This window comes from Protopterus annectens, chromosome 13.part0 (genome assembly GCF_019279795.1).
Source record: "Protopterus annectens isolate FY-2018-M chromosome 13.part0, PAN1.0, whole genome shotgun sequence".
In the NCBI taxonomy this organism is placed as follows: Eukaryota; Metazoa; Chordata; order Ceratodontiformes; family Protopteridae; genus Protopterus; species Protopterus annectens.
Genome location: NC_056747.1, coordinates 263957431 through 263981298, shown reverse-complemented (window position 1 = coordinate 263981298; position 23868 = coordinate 263957431). Strand labels below are relative to the sequence as shown.

Below are 23868 nucleotides of genomic sequence, written 5' to 3'. Positions count from 1 at the left end.
CTTCAGCGCTCTCGTCTTCAGTGAGAGATAAGTCAATTTTTCATAGTTCCTTTCTAAAAAATTCTTTAAACTGTTTTCTTAAACCTTTGGTCTTCATTTTTCATCTGAAGTCATTCTCCCTTTCTTTTTCTTGCACCTTGAGAGTAAAACTGTTCTACTATTGTTAGTAGAATCATCTCCTTCCCTTTACCCTTTTTACACACAGTGTAATCTCTGTAATTACTATTGCTGGTATTTTCTCTTTGTCTACAAGTTTTTTCTTGTAGTTCGTAAGTAGTATTGTTGATATTTTTTTCCATTTTTCCTTTCCCTTTCTGCCGATTAAAAAAAAAAAAAAAAAAAGTTTACATCAGCTCTTTTCTCTTTCCTAGAATGAGATAGTCCAGCATGTTTTAAAAAAATTTGACAAGTGTGGGGATAAGTTGCCTTTGTCTAATGCCCACAATGTTTATGTATTGTTTAGGACCAGAACACTTGCAACTGGACTGCAGTATTTGTTGTGGGTTCAACCCCCAAGCTTTAGAAGACAGGAAAAATAAGCTGATCTTAAAGGGATTACTGCCATCTTCTTTTTTCTGAAGCCATTGCTGGAGTTTAGGCCCCCAAACAAAAATCTAAAGACCAAAAAAAGGTCTAGATGCTCAGAATGTTCGTGTTTCACTGTTGCAGTCATTACATTTGGGTTATCTGCTTGCAGTAGCCCTCATTCGGCCTGATTATCATAGTTTTGGGTCCTGCGTCGGTTGCTGTCTCATCTTCCGTGACATCAGGTAGTCATGTATAAAGCATGCAGCCGACGCCATTATATCAGTCTATATTTAATCCACGAACTATTTGTCGTCGGTACATTTTTGCTTCTAAATATTTTGGTACTCTGTTCAATTATCCAGATATGTCTTCGGTAAGCCACCTGACTACTGACATTCCAAAAAATGCAAAGATAAAGACGGAGACAGGTCGCCTAGGTCCAAAGCTGCTGACGACGCTTCTCCTAAGCTAGTTGCCAGTTCACCGGTACTCAGTGAGGCGCTTTCACAGCCCCTGATACCCACTACTTCCCATTTGCAGGCCTTTACTGGGACCCATTCGGAGTCCGGTATGCCGCGAGATGCTTCAACTGTGGAACCTGCAGATGTCTCTACCTTGGATAGGTCCGGAGCTGCTGTGCAGGCACCGGCTTCTGAGGGTGTATTCAGGCCTACTGACTTGCATATTAAACCAACGCCATCATCTTCTAGGCCTAAAACTCGAACCGTACCTAGTAAACCGATGCCCGGACCTCTTGTTCAGGCCTCTATGCCTAAAAAAACAAATAAGAATGCCTGAAGACCTTATTTTAATCAGGGGGAGCCAACCTTCCCCATGTAAGAGAACTAGGACTGAATTTGCTTATGATACTTCTGACCAGGATTCTGAAATTTGTCTTCTCTGATGACCAGGATTTACCCTTATCTACCTATGAGGATACTGATGCAGAAGACTCTATTCCCTCTGCTTCTCCCCCAGTGGATTTTTCTTTTGGTGAAACCTTGCATACTCTTAGGGGGAGCATTTTCACTGGGAAAGTCAGGATTATTCTGATTCTAAAAAGAGGCTTCGAGATTTCTAACTCATGCCCCAACACAGGCCTTTAGCTATCCCTCCTGTTCTGGACATTGTTGACTATGCCTTTTCGGAATCTAGCTTGGCCCCTGACTCTTTACATCCTGCTCCCAGAAGACTTGACAGATACTACAGGGTTCCTGATTCTCACAAGTTCCTTTTTAAAAATCCTACTGCAGGGACCCAAGGGCATTAAGGCTACTACTGCCAAAAAATCCCACCCCCTCTGATAGAGATTCCAGGGCCCTGGATAGATGGGTAAGAAGATGTATACCTCTGCAACCTTGGCCATCAGGGCCTTAAATTGCCAGTTTCATATGTTAAAGTATCAGCAGCATATTATTGGATTGCTTAAACAGAAATTGATGTTGATTCCTGATTGTGCTGAAAATAAGGATTTACAGGATTTAATGCATTCTGCTGAACAGGGTGGAAAACATACTTTGCAATGTGGTTTTGATTCACTAGAGGCATCTTGCAGGGCTGCTGTCACCGGGTCTGTACTTAGGAGGCATGCTTGGCTTAAGGAGCAATCTTTGTCAGATCATGTTAAAACTAAATTGCTGGATGCTCCCTTAAATTAGTACCGCCTGTTTGGTGATAAATTGGTCCTTTCCTGCCTCTTCCAGGCCTTCTCAGTTCAAACCCAGAACCAGCAGAACACCCAGGCATCAGTCCCAGGGTATGCACAGGTCTAAGCAGTGGGGAGCTCCCAATTCCAAATCAGGGAGTAGTAAGACTCCCTCCTATAGTAAGCTGTCTCAATGACTTAACTTTGAAACTCCCAAGCACTTCTCAACTGACTGCTTCTTTAGGGGGAATGGTTGCTCTGCAAGCCAAAAATTGAGAAATCATTACCCAGGACAAATGGGTTTTAAACAGTTTCCCAAGTATACAGATTTCACTTCCACACGTTACCAGCCCCAAACGGTAGCCCGATCTTCCTCCAAATTAGTGGGCAGAGGCCCAAAAGCAATTACTCTATCTCTTAAGATTAAAGGCTATTCAGACAGTACCAGAAGAGGAAAAGGGACAAGGTTTCTACTAAAGTCTTTTTCTGGTACCCAGAAAAGACAACTCATGGCGTTCCTATCCTGGACCTGTCTATCCTTAACTCCTTTTTGGTGATTCCAAAATTCAAGATGCTACCTCTTCACCAGTTGCTTCCCGTGATAGGCAAGGATGCCTGGTTGGCAACACTGGATTTAAAGGAAGCCTACGTGCACATCCCAATCAGAGAATCTTACAGAAAATACTTGCGCTTCAAAGCAGGCTGTATGCACCGTCAGTTCTCTGCACTGCCCTTTGGCTTATCTACTGCACCCAGGGTATTCACAAAGTGCCTAGCTCCAGTCTTTGCATTTTGCAGGCAAAGAAATATTCAAATATACCCATACCTGGACGATTGTCTTATTCAGGCAGAAAGCCAGGACAAACTTCTGAATCTTCTGGCATTTGTACAAAAGGTGTTAACTTGTCTGAGGGTACACCATAAACGTAAAGAAATCACATCTGGTACTCTGTCAACAAATTATATTCCTGGGAGCAAGCTTGAACACAGCTTCCCAGATGGCTTTCCTCACGCCAGAGAAACAAATTCATTTGACAGCTTACTTCAAACTAGTGGCCACAAAAACCCTGCTATATCTGCAAGGCAAGTACTGCAAGCCTTGGGGTTCATGGCCTCATGCATTCTACTAATTCCATATGCAAGAATGCATATGAGGAAACTGCAGTGGTATCTAAAAAGCATATGGTGTCAACATTCTCAGGATCTAGAAGCAATGATGCCCATCATACCTTGCCTACGGTTAGAATTCTTTTGGTGGGTAGAGGCCTGCCAGCAAAACAAGGGACACCCATTCACTCTACCCCCTGCCGCCCAAACCCTAACACACGCATCAGACTATGCATGGGGAGGGGGGGGGGGCTCACCTGGCAGGGAAGTGCATTCAGGGCAAATGGAACCCAAGTCAAATGCACCTGCATATCAAGCAAAAAGAAATGTTAACTGTACAGAACGCTCTGACAGACTTCAAGGACCACATTCTTCCAGGATAATTGATGGTAATGACGGACAACACCACTGTTATGTGGTACATAAATAAGCAGGGGGTTACCCATTCTTACCCCTCTGCAGACTAGCCATGGCTCTGTGGAACACAACCTTGAGCTACCAAGTGCATCTACAAGCTCAGTTCCTGCCAGGAAAACTAAATACACTGGCAGACGAACTAAGCAGAAATCATCTGGACCCACACGAGTGGAAACTGGAACCACAGACTTCCAAAACATTGATCAACAAATGGGGGAGCCCGGATATAGACCTGTTTGCCTCCCCTCAGAACTACCAATTGGGCAAATTCTGCACAAGGACTCCACAGAAACAAGCTTGGAAAGTGGATGCTCTGTCCTTCAGCTGGAAAAATCTATCAGTTTATGCCTTTCCTCCTCTGCCTCTCCTCTCCAAAGTACTACTAAAGATCAAACAGGACAAACCAAAGATGATAATTGATTGCACTAGACTGGCCACACCAACCCTGGTAACCCCTCTTGCGCAGTGTCACAGCTGGCCCCATGGCACCTGCCTCAGACCCCTACCCTGCTGTCTCAGCAGGAGAGCCAGATTCTGCACCCCCAGCTTCAAACGCTGAACCTGGCAGCCTGGCTAATTGCCAAATCTCTCCATTACCATCCCTCAGTAAACAAGTGTTGGATGTCATAAAGGAGGCCTAGTACTAGAAAATTGTATGCTGAAAAATGGAAAAGATTCTGTGCCTGGTACCAAACTCAAGGCATGGCCACAGCAGCGCCCAATTTACCTTAGATTCTTCAGTACTTAACTGAGATGCTTCACAAGGGCCTTTCCTTTTCCTCCATCAAAATTCATGCCTCAGCCATTTCATCTCATTACAACACAGAACCACCCCTCTCTTCTCATCTGCTGCTCAAGCAGTTCCTCAGAGGGGCCATAAACTAAAGACCACCCAGGAGTGCCCCAACTTCAGCCTTGGGGCCTTAACTTTTTATTGTAAAAACTCACTCTTCCTCCTTTTCAGCCAGCTGCAACTGCAGAGTTAAAATTCCTTTCTTGTAAAACAGCTTTCCTTTTAGCAATCACTTCAGCAAGAAGGGTATCTGAATTAGAGGCCCTTATGGCATTGGAGCCTTTCATCATCTTTCATGCGGACAGGGTGTCCCTAAAGGACAAAATCCCTCTTTCATGCCCAAGGTGGTATCCATTGTGGCACTTAATCAGTCCATTCATTTGCCAACCTTCCCTAATCCACAGAACATAGGGGAATGGATACTGCACTTTTTAGATGTGCACAGACAACTTAGATTTTACTCTGAGAGGACTAAACCTCAGAGGAAATCTGAACAACTGCTGGTGGAATTTGCTGCCTGGGCCGAGGGGGAAGGCTATTACAAAGCAAACCATTTCTAAATGGATAGGCCATTGCATTCATTTCTGCTATAAGCACCATGGAAAACTTATCCCACAGGGGATTAGAGCCTATTCAACCAGGGCTGTATCTACCTGTACAGCCTTTCTCAGAGGTGTCCCTACCAGAGATGTCCTAGAAGCTGCTACCTGGAGTTCTGTACCTACTTTCACCAAGCATTTCCATTTGCCAATTTTCTCTAAATCCAGAGCTGGCTTTGCCACTGCAGTCTTGCAGCTGGTCCTAATGCTATCTAAATTCCTCCTGCCATCCTTAGCTTTCGGAATCTACCCCAATGTAATGACTGCAACAGTGAAACACTAAGAACATAGTACAGTTGTGTACACTTACCATAAATGTAGATGTTAGAGTGTATTCACTGTTGCAGTCCTGATAAACCTCCTTCCAGCCCCCTGACTTCTTTTGGCTATACCTCTATTCTCCTTTACTATACTTAAAAGCTTTTTGGTGCATTTGATTTTTTGTTGGAGGTATAACCTTGTGTGTGTGTGTGTGTGTGTGTGTGTGTGTGTGTGTGTGTGTGTGTATAGATGTGTATATATATATATATATATATATATATATATATGTATGTATATATGTGTGCGTGTATATAAATATTTAATTACTTCCCATTAAAGGGGGTACCTGACATCTGGGGCAAGAAAAACTGATGTAATGGTGTCTCTGCTGCATGCTTTATACCCCTGACTACCTGACGTCACAGAAGATGAGACAGCAACTGACGCAGGGCCCACGACGTTGATAATCAGGCCGACTGAGGGCTACTGCAAGCAGATAACCCAAATGTAATGTCTGCATCAGTGAATACACTCGAACATCTATATTTATGGTAAGTGTACACAGCTGTACTTTCTCCAGCCTCTTCTTCATATGAACCAAGAAGAAAGAAAAAAAAAAAACTGCATCCAAAGCTACATCCGATCTGACCACACACATTTTGGATCCGACCAGGCATACTTCATATTCCAAATCTTTGAATCCGAAGCCCCTACCAAGAACTACTTATTCACCAAGTCTGGATCCGGTTCCTTCCAGGGTGCCCTCTCCCTTTTTAAAGAGGCACTCAAAATCCCATCCTTGGTATCCTGTTATTCCTCAAGGAGTCTCATGGAAGCAGATGTTGCGAGGAGGATGAAATTTTTCACAGAGCAAATTCAGAAGGGAGTTCTCATGGTTCATACCCCTTCAGACCAGGAAGTTTGTCCGTCTACCACTCCACAGATAATGGCTCCTTCTCTAATTCAGCCTGTAGTTTTCAAGCCTTCAGATCTGAGCCTTCCAGGGTCCATGTGGTTCGGATCCGAAGAGAACATCATCTTTGGATCTAACTATTGCTCTGAGTGCATCGGTTCCAATATCCGTGTAGCCAAAGCTTCCCTTTTGGGTCTGAGAGGATGGGTTTAACTTCTTCCTCTCAGAGCTTTGTCACTGGACAGCTTGGCTCCGACTCCCATCTCAGGTGGATTGCTCTTGGGGGAGACAGAGGTGACTGGCCAGAAACTTGCCTTCTCTGCTCCGTTGGCTTTTTGGCTTCCTTCTCCCTGGAGCAGTCTGCCTTTGAGGTAATGGAGAGAGTTCTCTGCTCCTGCAGGTCAGGTGGAGCCTTCCCCCTCAGATCAACCCTCTACTTCTCAGATGACACTTCACCATGATCCTCAGCATTCTACCCCTACCCCTCAGGGGCAGCCAGCCCAAAGCTTCCAGTCTACCCAGCAGGGTATTTCGATCTCTTCTGATGCTTCTACATACCACCCAACCTTGGAAGGCCCTAGGAGGAGAAAGTGCGAAAGGAGGCACTTAGACGCTCTTCAGAAGTCAGTCACTAAGGATACTGATTTTGATGGAGTAGGGATCCCCAAAATCACCACCCAATAACTTCTCATTTGGAGATTAAGATCCTGAAGCAAAAGGATGGCTGGACTTCCCAAAATCTTCCTCCTGAGGAACCAGTATTTCTGGAAGTATTTGGTATTGGTCCATCTACCTCCTGGGTTACAATCAATGAACGTACTGATCTGATTTCCAGGTGGGTGTGGAAGAAACCTGATATGATTGAGCCAATCCCCAAGTGACCAGACAAGATTCTGGCTCCACCAGTAGGCTGAGAATATTGGAATAAATGTGTTCCAGTAGATGCCATGGTTGTGACCGTGGCTACAGAAAGGAACTCGCTGAGCAGAGTTCCACTGTCCATCCTCCTAATAGAGAGTAAAGGGCAATAGACAAATTTGAGACACTTATTTATTCTTTAGTGACGTTTGCATATGGATTGCTGAACTATTTAGCACATTTTACTAGTCTACAAAAGAGATTTTGTTAGTTATCCAAATCTCTTTCGGTTACTGCAACTGCCGAGGCTCAGTCTGTGGTAGTCTCTCAGATGGCTGCCCTACAGGCTGTATCAAATTCGTCCATGAGGTTTATCTCACATGCTGCAGAAGGTGCCTCAAGGGCTGCGGGTTCAGACATTTCAATTAGGGGATGTGCCTATGTAGAGTTTGTGGAGCCCTTCAAGTCATCGTTCATCACTGCTACCTTTGATGGCACTTCTTTATTTGGCCCCACAGTAAAGGGCACAGTCTAGGTGTGAGAAAGATGGAAAGACCCTCTCTGCAGTGGGAGTGCATTTTTTGATTACTCAAAGGACCTTTTCCGGGAATCAAAGGGAAAGTCAAAAAATGCAGTTCATAAAATATCAGGGTCCTTTCCAGGACACAAGTGGAGTCAGTTCCCCCTGAGTCAGAGGGGAGTACAGTAGTGGAAGACGATGCCCCCTTGGCATAGGACACCCGCAAAACTGTGGGTGTAGAGATTCCTTTTCCGATGGCCCCGGTCAGTGCTGCTGAGTTGGAGGCCTAATTTGCCTGCCTCTGGAGGCAGTCTGGGGTCACTTGTCCCTGTATCCTGTATCAGAAAGCCTGGCTGTGTATGACAAAAGACAGTTGGGTGCAGAGAATTATCTCTAGAGGTTATATAATTCCCTTTTCCTGCCTCTTCCATTATCCAGAAAAATTCCCAGTGTTCCACCCAGTCAGAGGAAAGCAGCAGCATTAGAAATCCAAAAGCTGCTAGAAGAGTCACCCAAGAGATCCCATCAGATTAGATAGAATCCAGAACATACTAGAGATTCTTTTTAGTGCCAAAGAAGACAGGGGACTGGAAACCAATTTTGGATCTCAGTGTATTGAACAAGTCGGTTTGAGAGAGAAAGTTCCGGATGGTCATGGGTCAGTCCATTTTCCTCTTTCTGGGCAAGGACAACTATCTAGAGCTTCTGGATGCATACTGTCACATAAAGATGAACAGACAGTCCAGAGGGTACTTAAGCTTCTGTCTGGGAGCCAGTCATCAGTTGGCCTCACCACAGCCCCCAGGGTGTTGAAGTGTATGGCAGTGGTTACAGCTCACTTAACACTGCAAGGATTCTGGATGGTGATCTTCGTGTTTCACTGTTGCAGTCATTACATTTGGGTAATCTGCTGGCAGGTTGCCCTCAAGTCGGCCTGAACTCCAAAGTCTTGGATCCTGCGTCTGTTGCTGTCTCCTCTTCCATGACGTCAGGTCTATAAAACATGCAGCCGATGCCATTTTCTGTAGTCTTTCTTGCTGCGTGGTGCCCGATGCAGAAGCATTTCGCAAGTGCCGGTCGGCCAACTCATGAAATATTCGAGTTTGAGATTCAGAACAGACGTCTTCATCAAAGCTAAGTACCCCGTTATACTATGTTCCTTGCCTAGGCCCTGATCACAACGTGCCTGGCTGTCAATTTTGTGCTAGATTTACCAACGCACTGTTAAGCGTCTGTATATTTTTGCCTCAAAGTATTTTGGAAACAGATTCAACTACCCAGAAATGTCGTCAGATAGCAATCCGACTACCGGAGTACATAAAAAACGCAAAGAAAAGGACAGCGAGAGACGGTCGAGGTCCAAAACCGATGACAAAGCTTCTCCTAAGCCAGTCGCCGGTACTCAGTGAGGTGCTTTCGCAGCCCCTGATACCCGCAACTTGAGTCGCAGGCCTCTGCCGACACTCGTGGATGCCGTGAGATACTCAAAGTATTGGACCTACGGATGTATCTCCCTCGGATGGGTCCGGAGCAGCTGAGCAGGCACCGGCTTCTGAGGGGGTTTTCAGGCCTCAACATTTGTATATCAAACCAACAGCTGCAAAACCAAACAATGCATGAGCCACGTGCACAGGCCTCTATGCCTAAAAAACAAATGATCAAAATGGCTGAAGGACCTTATTACCTTGATCAGGAGTTCCCATCCCCCTCCAGATAAGAGGCCTAGGCAAGACACTGATTATGAATCTTCAGATCAAGTTTCTATTTCTTCTGATCAGGAATTATCTATACCTCCCTATGAGGATTCTGATGCAGAGGAGTCTGTACCATCTGCATCACCTCCTGAGGATTATTCATTTGGAGAAACCTTGCATACTTTGAGGGAGCATTTTCACTGGGAAAGTTAAGATTTCGCAGAATCAAAAAAGGGGCTCAGGGATTTCCTCCTCCTCCCTCAGCACAGGCCTTTAGCCATTCCCCTTGTTTTAGACATTGTGGATGATGTGTTTTCGGTGTCAAGCTTGACCCCTGACTCCTTACCTCCGGCAAGCCTGACATAGTACAGGGTCCCTGACTCGCATACATTTTTATTTAGAAACCCTGCTGCTGATCCTGAAACTATTTCACAGGGTCCAAAGGGAGTTAAGGCCTCAACAGCAAAAAAATCCTACCCCCTTTGACAGAGATTCAAGGGCACTGGACAGATGGGGAAAAAAGGTTTGTACATCTGCAACCTTGGCAATTAGGGCCTTAAACTGTCAATTTCATATGTTCAAGTATCAACAACATGTTATGGGATTGCTGAAACAGAAAATTATGTTGATTTCTGAATGTGCAGAAAATAAAGAATTGCAGGAATTATTGCATGCAGCTGAACAGGTTGGAAAGCATACTTTGCAATGTGGTTTTGACTCCTTAGAGGCCTCTTGCAGGGCCGCAGTTAGTGGATCTGTGATTAGGAGGTGTGCCTGGCTAAAGGAACAAAATTTGCGTGATCATGTTAAAGCTAAATTGCTAGATGCACCTTTACAGCATGGTACTCTGGTATTAAGGCGCAGTAGAGGTTTTAAAGAAAATGGAAGACAAAGCTAAGTCTATGCAAACTGTAAAATACTTCTTACAAGTGCAGCCACCAAGATTCAGTAGACACTGACCTACAAAAAATTGGTCCTTTCCTGTGTTGGACAGAGCTCAAAGGGACAAATCCAGGCGCCCTAAGGGCTCCAGATACCAGGCACAAGATTCATACAGGTCAAAGCAATGAGGTGCTTCTACCTCCAAATCCGGAGGAAATAAAGCGCAAACCGACAGAAAACAGTCCCAATGACTTCCCTCTGCCTACACCAAGCACTTATCTTTTTCTTGGGGGGAAAATTAGCACTTTTTGCTCAAAATTGGCAGTTAATAACCCAGGACAAGTGAGTGCTAAACATAGTATCACAGGGATACAGATTCCATTCCCATACTCTACCAATGGCAAACATTTGCCCAGATCTGCCAAAAAATCAATGGGCAGAGGCACATAAACGGGTTATGTCCCTCATGGATATGGGGGCCATTCAGCCAGTGCCAGAACAGGAAAAAGGGCAAGGTTTTTACACAAGACTGTTCTTGGTACCCAGAAAGGACAAGGCCTGGCGGCCAATACTGGATTTATTGATTTTGAACACATACCTGGACATTCCAAAATTCAAACTGCTGACGTTGTAGCAGCTTCTGCCCATGCTGGGCAAGAATGCTTGGCTGGTGACATTAGACTTAAAAAGAGGCATACTTGCATGTCCCAATAAGACAGTCGTGCAGAAGATACCTCAGATTCAAGGCAGGCTTAATGCATTACCAATTCTCTGCTCTGCCGTTTGGTTTTATCTACTGCGCCCAGGGTCTTTACAAAGTGCCTGGCACCAGTAATTGCATTTTGCAGACAAAGAAGTATACAAATATATCCTTACTTGGACGACTGTCTCATTCAAGCAGAGAACAAGAACATTCTTCTTCAACACCTGGCGTTTGTGAAAAGACAGTTCTAACATGCCTAGGGTACACAACCAAAAAGAAATCACAACTGGTACCCTCTCCAAAGATAACATTCCTTGGGTGCAAGCTTGAATACAACTGCCCAGATGGCTTACCTCATGCCAGACAAGCATAGGCAACTGACTACTTACTTCAAACTGATGGCAATAAAAACCCAGTTATCTGCAAGACAAATTCTGCAGGCTTTGGGCTTCATGGCATCCTGCATCCTACTGATTCCATATGCAAGACTGCATATGAGGAAACTTCAATGGTACCTAAAAAGTTTATGGAGTCAGCATGGTCACAGTCTGGAAACAATGATTCCTCTCATTCCCTGCCTACAACAGACGTTTCTATGGTGGGACGGGCCTTCACTCTACCCCATGCCAGCCAAACCTTAACAGACTCATCAGATTATGCCTGGGGAGCCCACATGGCAGGAAGGTGCATTCAGGGCATATGGACCCCAAAACAAATGCATCTACATATCAACCAGAAAGAGATGCTAGCTGTTCAAAATGCCCTAACAGCCTTCAAGGACCTACTTCATCCAGGACAACTACTGATAAAGACGGGCAACACCACGGTCATGTGGTATATAAACAAGCAAGGGGGCACACACTCATATCCCCTTTGCAGATTAGCCATGGCACTGTGGGACACAGCTTTGACTTACCAAATACATCTTCAAGCTCAATTCCTGCCAGGAAAGCAAAATACTCTGGCAGACGATTTAAGCAGAAACATTATGGATCCTCACCAGTGGAAACTAGATCCACAAGTCTTTAGCATGATAACAAAGAAATGGGGGAACCCAGACATATCTATTTGCCTCTCCTCAAAATTATCCATTGAAAAGATTCTGCACAAGGACTTATCACAGACAAGCATGGAAAGTGGACACTCTATCCTCCATTTGGAAAAACCTATTCGTTTACTCCTTTCCTCCTCTGCCTCTTCTTCCCGAGGTCCTCCTAAAAGTCAAACAAGAGAAACCAAAGATGATACTAATTGCCCCAGACTGGCCCTGCCAATACTGGTACCCAATCCTAAGGAACTTGTCTCAATACCCAGCTTGGACCTTACCTCAAATACCTCAACTACTGTCCCAGCAAAACAGTCAGATCCTGCACAATCCACTCCAGACACTGAACCTGGCAGCATGGCTGATCATGTAGTTATACAAACACCACCTCTCAGTAAAGCTGTGATGGATGTTATTTTGGAAGCCAGAAGACCTAGTACTAGAAAATCTTATCCTGATAAATGGAAGAGATTCTGTACTTGGAATCAAGCACAAGAAAATGATGCAGCAGAACCAAATATTCCTCAGATATTACAATACTTGACTGAGATGCTTGATAAAGGCCTATCTTTCTCATCAGTTAAAATCCATGCCTCTGCCATTTTGGATCATTACAATACAGAGCCACCAATAAAGTAGTATCTTAAAGGAGCCAAAAATGTAAGGCCTCCTAGAAGATCACCAATACCTGCATGGTACCTCAATTATGTGTTGGAAAAGCTCACCCTGCCTCCATTTGAACCAGCTGCTACCGCTGATATAAAGTTCTTATCATGGAAAACCACTCTGCTACTAGCAATTACTTCAGCAAGAAGAGTTTCAGAGTTACAGGCCCTCATGGCTGTAGAGCCTCTTGTCATATTTTACCCAGACAGGGTGTTTCTGAGGGCAAAGCCTACATTTATGCCTAAGGTGGTTTCCAGTGTGGCTCTTAACCAAACTATTCATCTGCCAACCTTTTATCCAAATCCACAGAGCAAGGGGGAGAGAATTCTGCATTCCTTGGACGTGCACAGACAGCTAAGATTCTACTTGAGAAGGGCTAAAGCTCTAAGAAAAACTGAGCAATTACTAGTGACATATGCTGCAGGATCAGAAGGAAAGGCTATTTCAAAGCAGATCATTTCAAAGTGGATAAGCCACTGCATCCGTTTCTGCTACTTACACCATGGTAAACCTGTGCCCAAGGGCATTAGGTCTCATTCCACCAGAGCTGCAACTACTTCAGCAGCCTTTCTCAGAGGAGTACCAACCAAAGACATTCTAGAGGCTGCTACTTGGAATTCTGTTCACACCTTTACAAAGCATTATGATTTGCTTCTCTACGCTAAGTCCAGGGCAGGCTTTGCCACTGCAGTTCTGCAGGGCTTTATAACCGCACCTAATGCTGTTTAGCTCCAGCCTCCCAACCATAGCTTTGGGATTCTACCCAAATGTAATGACTGCAACATTGAAACATGAAGAACATAGTACAGTTGTGTACACTTGCCATAAATGTAGATGTTAGAGTGTGTTCACTGTTGCAGTCCAGGTTACCCTCCCGCCATCCCCCTTTCATTCTGGAGTTTATCTTTCCTTCTCTATCTTTTAAAGCCTATGTGGTGTATTTGCTTGTACATGAAGGTAAAGTTTATATTAATGCATGTATATATATATATATATATATATATATATATATTTGCTACCTTTTTGGGGGCACCTGGCATCTGGGGCAAGAAAAACTAAAGAAAATGGCATCGGCTGCATGTTTTATACCCCTGACGACCTGATGTCATGGAAGAGGAAGACAGCAACCGATGCAGGACCCAAGACTTTGGAATTCAGGCTGACTGAGGGCAACCTGCCAGCAGATTACCCAAATGTAATGACTGCAACAGTGAATACACTAACATCTACATTTATGGTAAGTGTACTTTTCCATGTTTAGAAGACTGGCTTATTACTGCTCCAACCAGGTATCGACTGATGAAAGCTTGGGACCAGGTGTTACCGACCCGTTTGCATCTTGGCATAACCATAAATTGCAACAAGTCTCATCTGCAGCCAATCCAGACATTAGAATTCATAGTAAGTGTTCAATACAGTTTCTATGGTAACTTCTGTTCCTCTATTGACAGTGCAAACAAGGAGCCAGGTCAGGAAAATATTGGGCAGTAGCAGAATTTCAGCCCAGTTGTTTCTGCAAGCCCTGGGATCAGTGTCACTGGCAGTAATTTTAGTCCCTATAGCAAGATTCCACATGAAAATTCTTCAATGGATGCTGGCAACACAATGGTCAGTGCTTTCTCAGCCCATATCTGCAAAGATGAGAATCACAATACCTTTCATGGTGGATGCAGTTAGAACGTCTGTTACAAGGTCATCCTTACATTCTGCCTCAGCCCAATACCATAGTGACCACAGATGTTTACCAGATTGGGAGGGGGGGTGGCACTTCCTTGGGAAAACTGTCCAAGGCACGTGGTCCTGTGTAGTGACCAACCTGCACATCAGTGTTCTGGAGATGAGAGCGGTACTGTTAGCATTGCAGGCATTCCAGGACTCTCTTCCTCTTGGGAAAGTTGCAGTGTAGACAGACATGTCAGTAGTCTGGTACATCAACAAGCAAGAGGGAACCAGATCTTATTCCCTGTATCGAGAAGCTTGTCAGTGTGTGGCAATGGGCAATATCTTCCAACCACTTTCTAATAATGCATATTCTGAGGAAGTCAAGTGTGATAGCAAGCTGAGCAGATTCATTTTACTACCTCACAAGTGGTCTCTCAGCAACAAAGTGACAGAAATGATTTTCATTTGGTGGGGCCAGCCTTGCTGTGATCTTTTTGAATCCCCCTTAAACAAGTGCAGCAGCTTCTTTGCCCTGATCCTCGAATTACCGAAGGATGCTCAGCTTTACGATTGCACCCCCCCCCCACAGTCTTCTGTATGCTTATCTTCCAACTCCCCTAATTCCCACAGAAAGCAGCCCAGTTGAAGTGCAAAGTCATCCTAATTGCACCTTACTAGCTTCAGCAGATTTGGTTCTCCTTTCTTTGGCCTCATCTAGTATACCCACCTTGGATTCTGGATCCAGTTGTAGACCTTCTGTCTCACCCGACAGGCATGGTTTTCCCAGATATCTCAAACTAACCGAGTGGTTTCTCCAATTCTCTTAATAGCCAGGCAACCAATGCTTTTTCCCATTTGTTCCATACTTTATCTTCCCATAATCCTTCTACTTGGAAACTCTACAGGAGGAAATGGAGAAGGTTTGTTTATTGGGCAGAACAGAATCGGATAGAACCCTTCTCAGCTCCAGTTCGTTATGTTCCATAATTTTTAGTCAGTTTGTTAAATGAGGTTGCTAGTTGATTAAGTTCAATTTGCAGCAATCTCCAACTTTCATTTAGGATTTCAAAATTCTTCCCTGGCCTCCTCTAAACTTTGCAAGGTGTTTTTGAAAGGTACTCTGCTAAGACGCGTTGTCACCTCATAGTAAGACGTTGTCCTGTTCAATTCTCAGCTAGAGCGTCTTCTGTGTGGAGACGTGCGTGAATGGGTGTACCTTCGTTGAAGGTTGTGCGTCAGGGCCGGCAACTTGGCATGTAAAAATCTACGTAAAAATCTACTGCCAATCATTAGCGGACCGGAGTTCTGCTGTGGCGACCCCTAACCAGGAAAAGCCGAAAGAGACAACAACAACTCTAAGACCACTATGTAAAGGCCCCGTGCCACCATGGGATTTAAATTTAGTACTGCAAGCCTTAATAGATTCTTTCTTTGAACCTGTGGATAAATGTTATCTTAAATTTTTGACCTGGGAAACTCTCTTTTTAGTAGCAATTACATCTGCTAGAAGAATTTCAAGTGTTATCTTCTAAGCCCCCTTATTTGATTTTCATAAGAACAGGGTCACTTTACATACTAATGCTTCCTTACTTCCCAAGGTGGTGTCAGAATCCAACATTAACCAATCCATTAACTTACCAGTATTTTTCCCACAATATACAAATAAAGGGGAATGCATGCTGCACTTGGATGTTCATAGACATTTACGTTTCTACCTAGACAGGACAAAAGAGATTAGAAAGGCTATCAGTTATTTGTTTCCTTTTGCACATAATATTCATCTTTTAGGCTTTTCCCGGTTAGGGAGTCGCCACAGCGGAACTCTGGTCCGTTAATGATTGACAGTAGATTTTTATGGTGCCGAGTTGCCAGCCTGACGCCCAACCTTCAGCGAAGGCATGCCCATTCATGCATGTCTTTCGGAGGCCACTCGACCGCGGGGAAGACATGCAGACTCCACACAGAAGGCACTCCGGCCGAGAGTCGAACGGGATAACCTCTTGCTGTGAGGCAACAACGCTACCGCTGTACCACCGCGGCTTATGTGAATCTGTTACAAAGGTAACTGGCTCCATGGATGACAAATTGCATCTGCTTTATAACAAATTTAATCTCCCATTATCAAAATCATTAAAGGCTCATTTATCCAGATCTATGGCAACTTCTGCTGTACTCCAATCTAGAGCTTCTGTGGACAATATATGTGCAGCTGCAACTTGGTCAAATCCTCATACCTTTATCACTGATTGCAAACTAGATTTGGTCTCAAGGGGAAGAGCAGCCTTTGGCTCAGCCATACTCCGAAATATCCTTCCTTGGAGTCCACTCAGGAATTTAGGTAGCTGGGGACTCTGTCCCATTAGTTGAGGAATGAAAGAAAATTGACATAATTAGATAAAAAGTTATGTACTTGTGTAATGTTCCATCTGTGTTATCCATTTTTATGCTTCAACTCCCCACCCTCCATAGTTCATAACTGACTTCTGGAGGAATGAGGTACTTCAGGACACCTATGTCCTTTGTGTTGAACTCCAGTGATGGTATTTCTTTTGTAGACTTTTTGTCAAGCTGCAAACAAGATCAGAGGGATGTTAGGGGTGGTGCATTGTGGGTAGGTAAGGAGCTTGAGAGTTCATTGGTGGCCACAAGCTAGTATCAAGGCCAAGTTAGATCCGAGGATCGGATCCAATCCCATTAGTTGCAGAAGAATGAAAATGGACATCGCAGATGGAACTTTATGGTAAATGCATAACTTTTGTAATAGTAATGAAAGGAAGTTTCCACTAAGCCTATTTTAAATTCATAATAAATGCAAGTGTTACTCATAATTGAGAGGCACCTGTAATTTTTTTCTTGAGTATAATTTATAGTTTAAAAGTATGGGATTTTTTTCCATCATTCTGGCAGTTAAGTCAAATAGGAATACCCTAGCATGTTTTTAAAATGTAAAGTGGCAGCATTTTTTGACTGACAAGATGGCCCTGTGTGGAAACCCTCCTGGTATGAAAATATGTAAAATGTTAATTTTTCAGTATTTTTGCATGATAGAAGTCTAAATGCAGAAATATGCAATCAAATACACCTTCAGTGTGTTACGTCGGTGGTGAATGAGTAACTTAATTAACAAGGTCTTAATTGTTTCAAATGCATGCATGTGTGTATTGTGGGGGATGTGCTGCAGGACTAAGTCTGCTCCGAGCAAAGGCCAAGGATTTTACTTTCTAGGACTCCACAGTGGTTTGACAGAGGCTCACTATGGCATACTCCAAAAGCCTTGTAGCTGAAATGAGAAATAATCAAATGCTTGCATACTGTAGAGTGCAGTTCATCTTCCTATTGGTTAGTACCTTTTCAGTAATGTCCTATTGTCTTCATTTGAAAACTGTACTGAATTATAACAAATAACAGAATCAGTATAGGATACATGTGATCATTTAATGACACTGGACTGCAGTACTGTTTGTATGCAAGTTGCTTTATCTTTAATGAAGAAATGAGGCCCAAAAAGGTACAGCAATGGCAGTAGTCTTCCAAATGCAAATGAGCATGTTTATGGTGAGAAGAATAAAACGGAAAAGAAACTTTCATTCTTTCTGTTGTAAAAATGAACTCTGTTCTGTATTACAGGTTTTTAATGCCATCTGCAAATTTTGCTGGAGTGGAAATCTTGCCGCATTTTAAAATACCATCCCTAGCGTTTGCTTGTACATATGTGCAAGAAGATGCAATTAAGTACAGTTGTGGATATTGTCTCATGTATTGTTAATAATCCTACACAAGTACTAATTGTCCCTTAGAAACATTTGAAGGTTTGTTACATCTTCTGTCTTTCATGCTTAGAGTCCCCCAAAGTTGAGTGAAACGAATTCAGACAATGGCCGAGAAAATGCTACTGGAGGATCCAGTTCTGAACCTTCTTCACATGAAGCCACTCCAGATAAGTGTAAGTGGCAGAAAGCAGTCTTTGGTATTGTATAGATAGATCTGAATTTTATTTATTTATTTATTTTAAGTAATGTGGCTATAGTTATGTCGATGCTTTGGATTTTAATGACTTTGTAGTATTGTGACTCAGTGCATAGCTTAAAAATTTAAAGGTTGAAGACTTCTGTAGAAATTGAACCTAGCCACATGTGGATACGCGTCTTAAACCACATTTCAGGAGCAGTATGGACATTTCTTCCAGGTTTCCCACGTCAAGTATGTTAACGGCAGTGAAGGGGAAAATAAGTTTGTGCCATCTTCAGCCTTGGGGAAGGTCACTAATGTTAGGTTATATCCCATGCATCTTGTGTCTTTTGGGCTGAAATTCGAAAGCAGTGGTTTATCCCCCCTCAAAGAGCCTAAACTGGTTTTGTGTTGAAATATACTGAAGGGGGTTGGCCTTGTGTAGCCTACCTCTGTGTTCTCTCCATTTCTCTTTTTGAGTGCAATACATTGTGCCTTTTTGAGTTTTGCACTTTTCCCATTTAATTGAAGTGAATCTTTTCTTGTGTGTGTAATTTTAAAACACTTAGTTTTTAGTGGCTGTTTTTATTTTTTTTTCCAGCAAGAAGTTTGTGCAACATTTTTGATCAATAGTTTTGCTATGCCCATCAGGAAAGGTGACTGAGATAGACAACCCTTAAAAGTGATCATATGCAGTGTTTGTTTAGGCCCTGAGCATGGCTTCAGTGAATGTAAACACTGTGGAAAGTGCTTACTGTTTTAGTCAGTAGTTTGGGAGGGGTGGGGTTCCTATCATGAAATCGAGGAGCGAACGGTTTTAAAATCAAAAATGAATTGCATTGCTGTGTTGATTGTGAGATCATGGTACAGTGAAGATCGGAAAATCTGCCCTTTGTGCGATCTTGGAGTTGGTTTTAAATTAGCATGGGGACTTTGAGTTATGGCATTTTCAATGTTTAAGCAGTAGTGACAGCTCACTTGAGACTACAAGGAATACCGGGGGCTTCCATACTTAGACAATTGGCTCCTTACCGCCCCCACCAAGCATCTACTGATAACAGCCTTGTACTACAGCCTCTCTTTGGCAAATCATCTGAGAATCTCTATAAACTGGGAGAAATCCAGTATGACTCCAACCCGATATTTGAAATTTATAGGGGTCATTTTCAATACCCATTCTTGCTAATCTCCCTCCCAGATCGCAGGCTATGAAGACTAAGGATCCAGCTCCGAGTGATTCTCTGTGACGACATGGTTTCAACTCGAGAGGTCCTTCAACTGTTAGGGTCAATGGCAGCATCAATATCACTAGTATCCCTTGCAAGACTTCACATGAGACTCCTACAATGGCATTTGTTAACCCAGTGGTATCCAAACCATCGCCCTTTGTCTTTCGAGATTCGAATAACAAATCGATGCAAGCAAGACCTAACTTGGTTGATGAAGTCAGACCGAGCTTTGGAGCCGACCCTTCCACCCCTCTCAGCCCAGTGCCATTGTGACCACGGACGTCTACCTGATAGGGTGGGGCATTTTCAGGGAATGACAGTGCAAGGCACATGGTCCAATATAGAGGCCAATCTGCATGTAAACGTTTTAGAACTGAGGGCAGTGCTTTTGACGTTGCAAGCATTTCAGTCTGCCCTTCCTTCGGGAATAATTGCTATCCAGTCAGACAACATGTCAGTAATTTGGTAAATCAACAAACAAGGCGGAACCAAGTCCTACCTCCTATGTTGAGAGGCCATGAGAGTTTGGCAATGGCTAATAGCTTCCAGCCACTTTCTGACAGCAACTCGTATCCCGGGCAATTCCAGCTTGATTGCAGACAAGCTGAGCAGATGCATTCTCCTGCCTCACGAGAGGTCCCTCAACTCTAACATAGCGGCAAAGAGTTTCAGCCATTGGGGACAGCCTTGCTGCGACCTGTTCAACTCCCTGTCCAACCACAAATGCAGCAACTTCTTCCCCTGCAGGGGGGAGTCCCCAAGGGATGCTCTAATCCATGATTGGCCCATGGGACTGCTATATGCTTATCCCCCCATCCCTCTGATTCTTCAATTCGTGAAGAAAGCTCTTCGGTCAAAAAACAAAGTGATCCTCCTAGCACTTTATTGGCCTCGACAGGTATAGTTCCCCTTTCTCTGGCCTCATCTACTTTGCTGACCATGGATCCTGGATCAAACTCCTGATCTGATTTCTCACCCCCAAGGGTTGAGCAACCCAAACTTGACCAGTCTCAAGCTCACAGCTTGGCTTCTCCACTTCCAATTATCAACGGGCATTGTAATCTTTCCTCTCCAGTATGTGACATTATCCTGGCTTCGCATAAACCATCCACCAGGAAACTTTATGCTGACAAATGGAAAAGATTTTCACTCTGGTCTAGACAGAGAAAACTAGATCCATACTCTGTACTGGTCTCTGCCGCACTTCAGTACTTATCAAACTACTTTGAGGAGGGTGCCGCAGCATCAACTGTACAAGTTCATTTAGATGCCATTTCAAACTTTCATAATGGTTTTGGTGTCTCCTCCTTAATTTCACATCGCCTAAGCAAAGCCTTTTTGAAAGGAGTCTATCACTCCAGACTTCCAGTTAGGCAGCCCATAGAACCATGCAGTCTCACACTAGTCTTACAATCTTTAACATGGCCTCCTTTTTAGCCTGCAGCCACTTGTGACATCAAGTTTCTATCTTGGGAATCTCTTTTTCTGGTAGTCATATCGGCCAGACACATTACCGAGCTCCATGCTCTATGCATGAAACGTCCTTATTTGATTTTCCATAAGGACAGAGTACCACTACAAACCAATCCTTTCTTCCTTCCCAAAGTAATTTCTGAGTTCTCTATTAATCAGACTATTGACCTACCAGTTTTCTTTCCTAAAATTTCGAACAAAGGAGAGTACTGTTTACATTTACTTGACGTCCACAGACAACTGAGAATTTACTTAGGACAAATACAATCCGCAAATCAAACGAGTTATTTATATCCTCCTCTGGTCCTAAAATGGGAAAGTCCATTTCTAAAGTGACCTTATCTAAATGGTTTAGAAGACTGCATAACTTTCATTTATCACCACGAGAGAATGTCTACACCATAAAAAAATCAAAGCTCACTCCAGATCAATGGCAACTTCTGTAGCGTTCCACTCTAGAGCTTCCATGGACATCTGAGCAGCAGCTACTTGGGCTACTCATACTTTTATCATTCATTATAAATTGGATCTGGTTATCAGGGGAAGAGCTTCATTTGGCTCAGTGGTGCTCAGGAATATTCTTCCATAAGGGCCGCCCAAGTGACACAAGGTAGTTGGGGACTCTGTCCCATCAGTGATGAATGGAATGAAGATTAAAGGGAGTGTGTCAGACATGCAGCTTCCAGAATACTTTATTTTTTTTTCCACCAATGCATACTTTAAGTAGTTGAAAATGCATCTGTGTCGCTCTTTCTGCACCTTTCCCCTTAGTTTTTTACCAATTATGCTCTTTTTACTTCAGGAGCATCACACGCTCAGTCTGGCTGTTGTAGTACCACTCTGTGTGACATTAGCAAACACATCCACTTCCCTACCCTCAGCTCTTTAAATACGACCTTTCCCAGGACTATTTTCCTTCCCTTGGGAAAAAGAACACAACCCTTCTTTGGTTCCGATCCCTTCTTTTTGCAGAAGTATTTAGGCAGATAGAATAATTTCCTTGGTAAGTGCAAAACATTAACGTGTCAGTCATAGTTCTCAACTGACTAGCATTTCACAGAATGTCTAGAGTATTGGCTCGTATTTTGTGTCCTTATTTCATAACATTGTGATTTTCTGGCAAATTACAGGCAAACCATTAATGACTGTATGTAAAGAATAATGACAGATGTTTAGTAGCATATGCGATACCCTTCAAACAATTCATGCTAATGCCAAACCTGTTCTATCAACTTTCGCAGTTTGAAAGAGCAATATTTAGTGTGTCCCTATTTTTGACCTTCTTACTCTATAACTTCTGAGATGTATGGTGCTGATCTGTTGCTGTAACTAGTTGCCCATCCACAGTATTATGTGCTATGAAGTAACTGTCTACACTATAGCAGCTGTTTTCTGCATCGTAGATGTTTGCAAAACTTTTTTTTTTAATACTAAAACCAGAGAGCTGAAAAGCACTTATTGCAGGGAGGCATGTAATGAAGCTACTGGGGTGCCAATCTGTTGATGTAACTACACTGATGCTCCTCAGTGTACTGTACATCAACGTACAGTTTGTGGTGCGGTCTACAATATAGCAGCTGTTTGCTGCATGTTAGCTGTTTTCCAAACCTTTTTTCCTTTTGTTTGTTTCAGTAAAAGCGGACAGCTGAAACTGAAGCACTCCGTGCAGGGAGGTATACATTGTAGCATTAGCAACTGGGCTGGGGGGGGCACCGATCCGTTAATGTAACTATCCTGATGCTCCTCAGTGTACTGTACATCAATGTACAGTATGCTCGTGGTGCGGTCTACACATTAGCAGTTGTTTGCTGCATGAGAGCTTTTTGCTAAACTTTTTTTTTTTTTTTCTCAAGTAAAACCGGAGGGCTGAAAAGCACTCCATGCAGGGATGTGTAGCAACTTGTCTGTCTGGGGTGCCAATCCGTTAATGTAACTACCTTGATGTTCATCAGTGTAGTGTACATCAACGTACAGTATGTTTGTGGTGCGGTCTACACAATAGCAGCTGTCTGCTAAACCTTTTTTACTAAAACTGGAAAGCTTAAATTGAAGCTCTCCATGCATGGAGGTGTACACTTTTGCTATTGTGCTGCCTGGGTTGATGGTCCCTTACCCGTAACTACCTTCACGAAATGCTGTTTTTCCTGCATTCTACACTGTGGCAACCATACCTGTCAACTGTACAGATGATCACCGAATGTCCAGATTTTTGCCTCATATTGGCCTGCTTTTCATAAAGTTGTGGTTTTCTGGCAAATTACTGGTGAACCATTCAAGATTAACATTAGAAAATAATGGCAGAAATTTGAGTTTGACTTCATACCCTTCAGAAAATTCATACTAATGCAAAATCTGTTATTCTATCAACGTTCTAAGTTTGTAAGAGCAATTACTTCACTGCTTCTGGAATCTATCATCCTAAGGAAGCACCCCAGTATTCCATTTGCTGCTGCTTTCCTTTTATCCTGTTTGTCGTAGTCCACCCCAGCGGTGATCAACACCCCAGATCCCTTTCTTTCTTAGTCATCATCAGCTCCACTTCCCTAACTGAAAATTCACAATAGAGTCACTGTGTCCTGTGTAGTACTTTGCATTTATTTGCCTTGAACATTGACTGCCTCCTTTCTGCCCACTTATTCAGCCTTTGCAGAGGTTTTGCTGTTTTTTTTCCATCTTTAACTACTGCATCTATCTTTGTATCATCAGCTCTGTTCTGCTTGTCTTTACTGGGACCATTTGAGAACACTGCCTTCCTACTTTGACTGACTTACCATGTCATACACACAGTAGCAGTATTAGATGCAACCAAACTGCAGGGACAGGGATTCCAGAAGAAATGCCGGACATAGCACAACAGCATAGACCTTGTATAATAGTGTGATAAGACCGTCTGTGCCAAATTACTATGGTTAACTGGTGTTGATT

General features: G+C 43.4%; 1 protein-coding gene across 1 annotated transcript in view; it reads left to right on the top strand.

The window, feature by feature from the left end:
• Positions 1–23868, top strand: part of RANBP3 (RAN binding protein 3) — a 2163070-nt gene that overhangs the window by 1403543 nt on the left and 735659 nt on the right. The window contains exon 13 of the mRNA XM_044054814.1: positions 18134–18236. Coding sequence (XP_043910749.1) covers positions 18134–18236 — 103 coding nt within the window. The remainder of the gene's footprint in view (positions 1–18133; positions 18237–23868) is intronic.